Source organism: Haliotis rufescens, unplaced genomic scaffold, assembly GCF_023055435.1.
Source record: "Haliotis rufescens isolate VD_foot unplaced genomic scaffold, xgHalRufe1.0.p SCAF_140, whole genome shotgun sequence".
Taxonomy (NCBI): Eukaryota; Metazoa; Mollusca; class Gastropoda; order Lepetellida; family Haliotidae; genus Haliotis; species Haliotis rufescens.
The window spans coordinates 348,946-361,317 of record NW_025963825.1 but is presented as its reverse complement, the minus strand read 5'-3'; the positions used below and the strand labels follow the sequence as shown (position 1 = coordinate 361,317).

The following is a 12,372-nucleotide window of genomic DNA, read 5'->3' as shown; positions in this document are numbered from 1 at the left end:
TAAACTTCAGATGACATTTTCGTTGATGGTTCCAGACTGTAATTTGCTGTATTGATCTCGCATGTAACATGTACACCGGTAGCGTAATCTGTCCCATGACGTCTATATACCACTGCTAGAAGTCGTGCACAGGTCTGCCTTGGTTGTGTCGATCAGCAGTCGTGCCTTCGTACCCAGCTGTGTGTGGTCGGTGTTGGTGTATCTTCTGTGCAGACTTGAAGATGACTCCGCTGTGTTCAGGGGTGTTTCGGGAGCTGTTCCTGGTATCAGCAGCTGTTCACTCAGTGCTGGGACTGTTTACATCCAGCATCAAACAAAGTGAAGTTCAAACAACAGAGAAGAGGACGGAGCGTTTTGCTACTATCAGGAACATTGGCATCAAACTCTGCCAAGTAAGATGTATTGAAACTGGCGGCTGTTTGAGATACGAATTCAGTTATGAAACGTTAACTTGTCGTCTACAACTTGGGGAATCGAAGCCAATTGAGAAGAATGAAGAATTTATTGCTCTTCAAAAGAATCATTCAGATGTAAGTTGATTTTATCTGTAAATATGCTTAGCCTATTTAACAATGAAGGTGATTGTACTCATTTGGTTTAATCCCATTCCAGAAATGATTTTCTCATGTAATTACATCATATTGAAGACGAAACATGCATAAAAAAATATTCTATATTGGTCTGCTTGGTTTGAACGCAATTTACGTCAGGTGAATTAAAAGTAATTTACTGTCAAATATCTAGAGTGAATGAGATGTGTTTAACGCCGAATTTGGCAACAGTCCATTCATATCACAAATCGGGGAAACCAGAAATGATCTTCACACTTTGTACTGGGTCTTCAGCGAACAAACGTTTTGACCACAACGCTACCCAACCAGCCACTATATATATACTAACGGAAAAATGTAACCGTGTTTCATACAAAGTGACGTAAATGTTATGTTATCTAAAATAACAACTTGATATTGGTCATCCGTCTGATCAAATTGATTGACAAAACCAATACCTGGTAACAGGGTGGTGTGAGAACACAATTGACAATGTCAATAACGGTAGCGACCTCCATTTGCCTTGATGCAGGCAAGCAGCGGCGGCGCATTGAAGACAATGGATGGTTGAAAACAGCTTGGGAGATGTTGTTCCAAATGTCAACCAAAGATTGGCCAAATTAAGTAGCCTTACAGACTGGTTCTGGTTCTGTTGTGCGCGTCGCTGCATCTCACCCCAGACATGTCCTATGGGGGACATGCCTGGAGATACAGCCAGGAATGGCAGTACAGCAATGTTATACTACGTCCAAATGTTTGTTACAACACGTGGAACGGTGGGTGGTGGTGGGGTTGTGGGTGGCTGGGATGTTTGTGGGGGAGGGGATGCTGCTTCAACGTGACGCTAATTCAACAAAGGGTAGAACATGATCTCGAACGATTGTGTCCCGGATGCGTACGCCATTCGAATTGCCCTTTATATTGAAGTTCTGTTCTCCCATGAGTTGTGATATAAGCCCATACCATTACACTTCCACCCCCAAACAGGCGACGTTGAGTAATGCAAGCATCGCTAAGACGTTCTCCTGGACGCCTGTAGGCCCTTCCACGACCATCAGACCTGTTCAGATTAAACCTCGACTCATCAGAATACTGTACCAGTCTTGTATTCTGAACCTCAGATGCTGTCTACACCAAGCTAGGCGTGGCTGACGGTGGCGTAGAATCAATCTTGGGCGTATCAACAACTTGCGTACGGTTCTGCCACTAACTGGGCTCAACCAAGGAACTGACTGAGCTGTCAATGTGGCAGTTTGGTATCGATTCCGTAGATGCACCAACCGAATACGGTTGTCTGGTGGACGTGACGCCACTTGTTTCAACATAACGTATCTACATGCTGTTGATATCGTCAACAAAGGGATCAAATTGTGTTTTGATGAACCTAAAATTTTATGGCAGCTTCGTTTTGTCCCATTTGCCCGCTATTGCATTACAAAAGTGTTTCAATGAACACCTGGTGTCTGAACAATCACTGTATGCTATTCACGCGAACAAGAAACACGTGTGTGAGTATCATGCCCCCAACAAACATGCAAATATCATTATTTTGCTCCATGCATGATGCATATGCACATTGTGTATCACGACCTTAAAGTCGAGGAAATATCTTCATGAACATTTCTTACAAGATAAATTATTTCATTTCAGAATAACTTTATTTTTATTGAACTGTATGTGAAGCACAGTTACATTTTTCCGTCAGTATATATTAGGAAAGACAACGTCAAGTGAAATTTAATGCATGTGTGACGGATGCCATTGTTGTTAGGATACGCTCATCTTTTCGCTTACTTCATCACTTTGATAGTGATTCATAAACACATGTTCATGAACAATCGACTCTGCTTTAAGCAGAGATTTCATGTGAATATGGGATGGGCTTTGTCGCTTTTATTATTATTCAACAAGGACAAAAGACCGATGCTTCTCAAGAACTTACAGAGAAAATTAATCGACCCAGCGTACTATTTGGGAGGAGACATTCGCGAACACGCAGTTGACAGTTTACTTCTGTTTACAGGTACCCGCTGGTCCCTGCACAATCATGTCTTGCAGTCTCGGTTCTAGGTGTATAGAGAGTCGATCTGGAAAAGCTGTCTGTATAAAAGGTAAGAGCCGTCCTGTTATCTTTTGTCTGGTTTCCAAGTACTATTTTACTTAAGGGTTGGTTAGGGAAAAATAAGATTTTCGAGAATCTAGCCATGTTTAGACATTGTATAAAATATCTGTCAAGTTTACCTGGATTTCCATTTTCCAGAAAATGAGTTGAAACAATTTTAAAAAATTGTTTTTGAATATGATGGTGATGGCCCAAAATTGTATTTCTCCTTTTAGGACAAATATAGAAAGTTTAGACTGTAAGATAACAAAATTTATTATCTATTGAATTAATCTTGATTTCCAACTTTCCTAAATTATATTTGAGATGTCAGAAATTGTGTTGGGCTATGACGAGACTGATTATTTTATATGTTTATGTAAAGCAGTTTTTGAAAAGGCAATTATTTCTTCATGAAACAAATGTGCTTTAGAATGTCAACATAAATCATACTTCTTCACTAGCTGTGGTAAAACAAATCTCAATAAACATATTTCCAGATATGAAGAAGTTTTATCCTTCGAGATCTCAACAGCAGAAACGAGATCAGAAGAGAAAATCTGTAGACAACATACTCCATGAAGCCTGCAGGGAGGGTGACCTTAGCCGAGTGCAAGGTCATGTTGACATCAACGGTAGAGAGAGGGAATACGGGAGGACACCAGTGATGTTGGCAGCACGTGCTGGACACAGGGCTCTGTTTCACTGTCTTATAAAAGAAGGATGCAATATGTCACTTGTTGATAATAACGGTGACAATATTCTTCACATGGCCTGTTAAAAATATCCTGTCACTTGACTTTGTGGACATCAACATTAGAGGACAGTACGGGAGGACATCAGTGATGTTGGCAGCACGTCGGGGACATAGAGACGTGTTTGCCGTAGTCATGAGGAAAGGAGGCAATGCTTCACTTGTTGATATAGATGGTGATAACATCCTACATTTGGCCTGCCTTGGGGGAAACGTGATGCTAGTGAAGTACATCCTCACTCAGAACATTGCGGACATCAACTGTAGAGGATTCTACGGGAGGACACCATTGATGTTTGCAGCAACTGAGGGACATAGAGACGTGTTTGACTTAGTCATGAGGAAAGGAGGCAATGCTTCACTTGTGGATATAAATGGTGACAACATCCTACATTTGGCCTGCCTTGGAGGAAATGTGGAGATGATAAAGTACATCCTCTTTCAGAACATTTCGGACATCAACTGTAGAGGATTAAACGGGAGGAAACCATTGATGTTTGCAGCAACTGAGGGACATAGAGACGTGTTTGACTTAGTCAAGAGGAAAGGAGGCAATGCTTCAGTCGTGGATATAAATGGTGAAAACATCCTACATTCGGCATGTCTTGGAGGAAATGTGGAGATGGTAAAGTACATCCTCTCTCAGAACATTTCGGACATCAACTGTAAAAGAGTAGATGGGAGGACACCGTTGTTGGTGGCCGCAGCTGAAGGACATAAAGACGTGTTTGACTTGCTTGTTAGTAAAGGAGGTGATGTGTCTGCAGTTGATGGTGATGGTTCCACGATCCTGCACGTGGCCTGTTTCTGTGGCCAAGTGGAAATGGTGAAGCATATTCTTTCTCAGGATATTGTGGATATTCACGCCAAGGACAAGTATGGGGACATAGCAGTGATGATAGCAACACGAAGAAAACACATAAAAGTGTATGACCTCATTATTTCACAGGGCTGATTTGGAAACAAGCTGATGTTAGATACAAACCGGCAGTCACTATGATTTATGTGATTATTTCTTTGTTGTATGTATTTCTGTCAATTTAGAAATGTATTCAAGTGAATGTCTCAACAACAGTGCAATTTGTTTCAAGAAAACTGTTTGAACCTTCAGAAAAAGTACAGATTAAAAAGAACTAATAGCAGGCAACAACTTCAAAACAAACACACAATGCAAGCAGTATCTATAACAGTGCATGGTGAGAGGACATGCTCAACATTAACCCAGTATTACTGTGCCCAGTTTACACATAATCCTCCACGTGAGCAGCACACCACTGTGTAATCCGGTCCAGCATCAACATCTATGTTACATGGTATACACCTGTTTCTTTTACAGCAACACCTATCTTATATGGTATACACCTGTTTCTTTTACAGCAACACCTATGTTACATGGTATACACCTGTTTCTTTTACAGCAACACCTATCTTATATGGTATACACCCGTTACTTTTACAGCAACACCTATGTTACATGGTGTACACCCGTTACTTTTACAGCAACACATGTGTTACATGGTGTACACCCGTTTCTTTTACAGCAACACCTATGTTACATGGTATACACCTGTTTCTCTTACAGAAACACATGTGTTACATAGTGATCACCTGTTTCTCTTACAGCAACACATGTGTTACATAGTGATCACCTGTTTCTCTTTCAGCAACACCTATGTTACATAGTGATCACCTGTTTTTCTTACAGCAACACATGTGTTACATAGTGATCACCTGTTTCTCTTACAGCAACACATGTTACATAGTGATCACCTGTTTCTCTTACAGCAACACCTATGTTACATAGTGATCACCTGTTTCTCTTACAGCAACACATGTGTTACATAGTGATCACCTGTTTCTCTTTCAGCAACACCTATGTTACATAGTGATCACCTGTTTCTCTTACAGAAACACATGTGTTACATAGTGATCACCTGTTTCTCTTACAGCAACACATGTGTTACATAGTGATCACCTGTTTCTCTTACAGCAACACATGTTACATAGTGATCACCTGTTTCTCTTACAGCAACACCTATGTTACATAGTGATCACCTGTTTCTCTTACAGCAACACATGTGTTACATAGTGATCACCTGTTTCTCTTTCAGCAACACCTATGTTACATAGTGATCACCTGTTTCTCTTACAGAAACACATGTGTTACATAGTGATCACCTGTTTCTCTTACAGCAACACATGTGTTACATAGGGATCACCTGTTTCTCTTACAGAAACATGTGTTACATAGTGATCACCTGTTTCTCTTACAGCAACACATGTGTTACATAGTGATCACCTGTTTCTCTTACAGCAACACATGTGTTACATAGTGATCACCTGTTTCTCTTACAGCAACACCTATGTTACATAGTGATCACCTGTTTCTCTTTCAGCAACACCTATGTTACATAGTGATCACCTGTTTCTCTTACAGCAACACATGTGTTACATAGTGATCACCTGTTTCTCTTTCAGCAACACCTATGTTACATAGTGATCACCTGTTTCTCTTACAGCAACACCTGTGTTACATAGTGATCACCTGTTTCTCTTACAGCAACACATGTGTTACATAGGGATCACCTGTTTCTCTTTCAGCAACACCTATGTTACATAGTGATCACCTGTTTCTCTTACAGCAACACATGTGTTACATAGTGATCACCTGTTTCTCTTTCAGCAACACCTATGTTACATAGTGATCACCTGTTTCTCTTACGGCAACACATGTGTTACATAGTGATCACCTGTTTCTCTTACAGCAACACATGTGTTACATAGTGATCACCTGTTTCTCTTACAGCAACACATGTGTTACATAGTGATCACCTGTTTCTCTTACAGCAACACCTGTGTTACATAGTGATCACCTGTTTCTCTTACAGAAACATGTGTTACATAGTGATCACCTGTTTCTCTTACAGCAACACCTATGTTACATAGTGATCACCTGTTTCTCTTACAGCAACACATATGGCGACAAGCTTTTTCAGAAACTACTGAAGTTAGCTTATTCAAGAGATACATATCAAGACTGGAACAGTTATGCTTCTTTTTAACATTATTACTTCCAGACCGCCGTCATATAGCTGGAATATTGGTGAGTGTGGCGTTAAACAATAAACAAACAAATCTTTCGAACCCGACATGGTGTCTCAGTAACGCACGTCCGCTCGCGTCCATATCCAGTGCAGCCGACAGAGTGGAGAGAGTCACGCTCCAAAGCACCCAGGCGTGTATCCTTGCGCCAACCCACGTTAAAACAAAATAATCCAAGTCGCTGATTATTTTCAGTTATAACTCCACTACACACGACTCAACAGTTTCCAGTAAAATGTCATTGACAAGATTTTTTGTTTCATTGTCCGAGTCTGACACAAAAGTGGTCACATATTTATCTTGAGGAATAAAAGTATTGAGAATCTTTACATGAACCGAGTTTTTCCACAAAGGTAGGATAACTTACAAGAAATAGCATGGAAGTATGCGTCCATGTTGTGCCTCAACAAGGGAGGTAATCCGGTGCCGTTTGAAAGAGGGGGAAAACAGTTGTCAGATGTGGGATTCGAACCCACGCCGTCAGAACCCGACTGGTGCCTGAACGCAGCGCCTCAGGCCGCTCGGCAATCCTGACTGCTGGCAAACTGTAGGCACGTTTATACAGTGGAGTACAATTTAAGCAGACAAACAAAGAGGTGTTTAAACTGCGTGATTCGCTGTAAGCCATGACATTTCATTTATTACAATATCTCCGTTCATATAACAAAAGGCCAAATATATTTCACAGGTCCAAAATTACTGTTAAAAATGTTGTTTGTTTATTTTTACCCATTCGTCCAATGAATCCCTTTGGGTATCACCTTTAGCGCAGTTACCACCGATACCGAACCATTGTTGCGCATATGTTATACAACCAAAGGCCGAATTTTTCATCAATATCCATTTTTATATTTCTACTGATCAACCGCTCCCTCCAGAGCTGAGCATGGAGATGAAAAACCACATGAAAGCCCCGATCAAGGACTAAGACATTAAACAGGTACCATTTGACGCCAGTATACTTAGATCTACATAAACAAATAACAATAGACAGTTTTACTATTTTATTGCCAACGTAATTGTTCATAAGTAACAAAAGATTCGATCATTTGTTTTGAACTCTCCTGTGTTTGTTTAAGTGGTTTATAAAAGTCAACATTTCATTTAATTGTTCATAAAATACAAATCACAATAGATTTGGTTTTGAGATCCGTTGTATTTGTTTCAATGGTTTATAACATTATACATTTAATTGGGATTTTGTGGATCGTAGAATCATTTTCTTTGTCAGTGTCGATGTCATTGGGCGCCTCAGTGAAACACAGGACCAACATCGTGTTATAGGTCATTCGGGTGTTTCACCTCCAAATCTGATGTGTGCTTCAAATCCGTTTTGGTATTTTGTTCGTCATCACGCCCAGCATCTTTAAATAGGAATCATATTTTTAAATATAATCTATCCAACCATTTTAGATGGGGTATTTTACAGAAATTCAAAATAGACGACAAATATCTTTATAGTGCCAATCATGGTAATTAAGATATAAAAAGACTCAATTAATGCTGTAATGCACATGTGTACGTTGTGGTATTTAAATCTGTAGAAAGCTTTTAGATTTTGAAAACAATGTGGTTCTTCACACAATACATGACACATTTTCCAAACTGTTTTTTGCCATAAAATGCATTTAATCAGATTTGTAAATGATCCATGAAATTAAACCTTAATTAATGTCATTAAAGAGATGAAGCATACGATACTACACCATTGGAGTCGCCATCATCGTCCTTGTCATCATCAGTAGTGTCAGGGTTGACATCACTGCGATCCCGTACATTGGGTCGTTTCTTTTTTATCTCATCCTTTTTATCTTTCTTATCTTTTCCGTCGTCTTCGTCCACCGCGTTCCAACCATCATCACCGTCGTCGACACTGTTGATGCTGTTGTCCCCGGTGTCGTCCGTCTCCTTCTTATTATCTGCGAAGACGACCACCAGAACAGCGGCAAACACTACCAGCAACAGGGGTCTCATGGCCAATGGAAAACTCTGTAACATATATGTATATTATGTTGTACAACATGCAAAGAATGTATTCAAATATATGAATCAGTGGATACTACACAACAAAATACTAACATACAACTACACACCAGTATAAGATTGTGTCAATAATCACTTATGATTCATATTTAAAATGTTATGTAAATCAAAGACATTTCTCAAAATGAGTAGATTTATGAAGAAGTTTAGTGTTACGGTGGTTCTATTTGCTGTTTGTGTTAGGCTAGTTTATTCTATATCTGTTACACATACACAGAGAGTATGAGATGTTATGGGTGGATAACGTGGAGATGTCTTAAGTTTGAGTATACTTAATGAATACATTAGTTCGTCGCTCGTTGTATCATTATGCCTAACTGATATAAACGCGTATTTTTTTCAGATTAATTACAAAAGAAGCAATATGGTAACTCACTCATTATATCAATAATCGAGAAGCTTGCTGATATGTTCGCTGATATATATGAACGAGGTGAATAGTGAGTGAAGGAATTCGCTTTAACGCCGTTTTGAACAGTATTTCAATTATAACACGGGCTGTCAGATGAGGAAAACCTTGAGTTATGAATGTATTAGACGTTTGCCACATTGTTGACATCCACGAGACGATTACGGGTATAATGCAGACAAACCAAGAAACATAGAATTCCAACCAATTCATAAGTGTCTTGTATTGTGGGACACAACTCTGGACATCGACTACGGCGTCTTAGACACTGAGGCGAGGACACCCGTGCCTCTAACCGGATGACTTAAAATAGAAGAGATCGCCCGATTCGTTCATATTACTATAATTAATGTGTCACGCCATGACAGATAAACCATAGTAATTTCAACGAATCGGGTGCGACGTAACTTGTTTTGTGTCGGCCATATTGTCACTCACTCAACACAAGGTTTTGTCGCTTTAATTTAAGGCAAAACTGTCTCATATACTGATTAACAAGAGAATATATGCCTTCAAGTTACCTCCGATAGCTCCAGGACTCACGATGCTGTTAAAGTGTTGAAGTGTCGACGACGAAGATCAGTTGTAAGTGTGAGGTTTCTTAAGTCTGTATTTATACTGTATTCAGGGCGTCACTTTTATCATGACCTGTGTTCACAAAGAGTTCAACACGTGTCTGGCCATGCCCCCCGCCGCCATTGTGTCAATCACTCCGTCATATTTCATGTATAAATAAAACAACGAAAACTATATATTTTTACATCGCTGTCTGATTCAAAGTAATGTGCGTGTAAGATATATGAAAGATCTGAGACCTTTCCAAAGCCAACTTTTTATATTCATTCAGCGAACGGATTATACTTGTCAAGACCATAATTTGTCTCACGAACATCATTCGTTTTTAATGGACCATAACCTCAACAACTTTTCAGTATGTATTACTTAACAGTATCTGGGCCATACGTTAGTGACACGGTTCTATTTATGAACGCGTTTCGTCTTGGTTTATGATACACTTAAATATTGTGTATGTATGTCTCCTGAACTATATTCTATAATAACATCTACTTGTGCGAAGAGTTCTGTAGGATATTATGAGTAAGTGAAAAATACATCCTACAAAAAGCATCGGGTTTCATAAACTGACGAAATATATGAAATAAATGCAATTAACGTTCATGGAGGGTTCGAAAGGTTCCAGTTATGTTCGATGTAACGTAATAAATTAAATATGTCGCAAATAGCTGCGTTTGAGCGACGTTGCATATGTGAAATGACATGCCTCAAGGACTTCGCGTCACAAAGTTATGTTTAAAGCGGCGTTAAACATAACTCACTCACTTACTCACAATACACTCAGTGTAAATTATAGCGCTAAATTAAACAATAGGAATCAATTTATATAGAAATAGTACGTGGCAAAGTGCCCTGGTACGGTTTCCTCATCTCCGTATCTGCCTCAAGTAGGTCATATGCTTCACGATAACGATTTGTTTTAGTTGTGATTAAAAAGGATTCAAAAGGTTAGAATAATTTGAATTGGAAGATTATTCCACAGTCGATGGCCAGTTGTGCTGAAAGAGCTGTTACCATAGCCTTTGAGATTATATTGTGGAACAGTCAAGTAGTGTAAATCGTCTGACCGAAGTGATCTTTGTGGTTGCCACTTTACAGATTCCTCTCTGTGACGTCATCTGCAGCGACTGCGTGTGGACGTGCTATCCATCGTCATACAGTACGTCGACGACTACGATATGATCATATCAGGGCCTATCGGATATTCAGAGGAATTATGTTGACGAGGAAACATCGACTTCAGCGTTAACGTTTGGTATGTCAACTGGCAACGCATGCTTCTTTCTGAGAGAAGGTTCCAGTTGTTCAGATCCGACGTCCCAATCTTCCAGTGAACAGAGATCAGATTGTAAAGTCACTGAGAGAAGAACGGAAAGGAAATTCTGATGACGTCATAAGACGCCAAACAAACTCTCTCCGACGTCGTGTGCACGTAGTCATGCTTGCACGTGGAGCAGTGAGTGAGTTGGGTTCAACACCAATTTGCACAGTATATCACGTATATCCAGTTTTATTATGCCTAAAAGTGAAATTAACCAATCAGAGAGCAGATCTACTAACCCCATTTGAGCCCGTATATCGTCAATAAAAAATCAAAGATGGTTGTTACTGACCTAATATGAGACCGTATACCGTCAGTAACAGCCATTTTGGATTTCCCAGTACCCACATCACATATTTCACATGAAAATTCTGGTACAGATATTCGTTATTCGACACTGTTTTGTGTTTAATATTATTAATTGTGATGTACAAGGACATTAGCAATTTTTTAGATCACGTTCGTGATTTCATTGATAAAGATTACAGTTAAAATAATCAACAAGGTTTGGCCTCTAAGATTTGAAGAGTTGTCTCCCTGTGACCCCCAACATCAACGGTCGTAAGTGTCAAGTTTTCATTTTGACATGAGATGTGCGATATGGATACAAGATAGTGTAAACTTTTCGGCATGATAAATTCGTTTATGGTGTCTTTAGTTGTTGTATACGGTGTCATATTAGGTTAGCAGAAACATATTGGGCGCCTAATAATTTCTGCTAATATAATATGACGACTCGCCCAAAATGTCTCTTAGACAATATCAGCTTAAAAAGACTTTCTGTTGATTTATCTTTTAATGATTTTGGTAAGAGCTTACTCGATCTTTGTAGTTTACTAAATATATATATTATGAATGGAAGGCACGGGTCAGACGCCGGTTTGGGAGATTTTACTTTTATAGGAAACCAGGGTGCGAGTGTGGTGGATTATGTTATCGCCTCGTTCGAGTTGTTTGATATGTGCCATAGCTTTGACATACCGTCTCGAGCCGAGTCATCACACCTTCCGGTCATGACTAGTTTACGTACGCTTCAAGTAAGTGACCCTACACCACGCAATACACAAAACAATGCTTCCTTTAAATTTGTGTGGGTTGAAGAGAAGGCTGAACAGTTTAGAACAAACCTTATTTCCGGAACTGCGTATGATTTACTGGAGCAGGCTTTAGATGTAGCATTTTTTAACCTTGAAGAAAGTATTGGGTATGTTACTGATGCTGTTATTATCGCTGCATCTGATATGAAGAAAATTAATAAGGCTATAAATATGATCAACAATGGTTTGATAGCGAATGCCAGCTACTTAAAAAGGAACGATATAGACGTTAAACTAACTTTAGAAAGAATACGGACTGACATGAAATTCAACGAAGATAAAGTTGACAGTGTAACAGCTGATGTTATTGAATGTCCAATATCTAGCGAGGAACTTATTGACAGCATCTCCCACCTTAAAGATAATAAGGCATCTGGAAATGACATTGTGATAGCAGAGTTTCGTAAACATTCATCAG

At 39.4% G+C, this 12,372-nt stretch overlaps 2 protein-coding genes across 2 annotated transcripts; one reads left to right on the top strand and one right to left on the bottom strand.

Annotated features, from left to right (window-relative positions):
• Positions 1–221: 221 nt before the first annotated feature.
• LOC124121039 (ankyrin repeat domain-containing protein 29-like) lies at positions 222–4,361 on the top strand. The gene is made up of 4 exons (XM_046483984.2): positions 222–392; positions 2,575–2,662; positions 3,153–3,287; positions 3,475–4,361. The coding sequence occupies exons 1-4, from the start codon at positions 222–224 to the stop codon at positions 4,359–4,361; spliced, it is 1,281 nt and encodes a 426-aa protein (XP_046339940.2).
• A 3,248-nt stretch (positions 4,362–7,609) lies between these two features.
• On the bottom strand, positions 7,610–8,488 carry LOC125379619 (prostatic spermine-binding protein-like). The gene is made up of 2 exons (XM_048395775.1): positions 8,215–8,488; positions 7,610–7,872 (listed from the first exon to the last, which is right to left on the bottom strand). Exons 1-2 carry the CDS (start codon positions 8,480–8,482, stop codon positions 7,787–7,789), a joined length of 354 nt encoding a protein of 117 aa, XP_048251732.1. The 5' UTR covers positions 8,483–8,488; the 3' UTR covers positions 7,610–7,786.
• Positions 8,489–12,372: the final 3,884 nt, after the last annotated feature.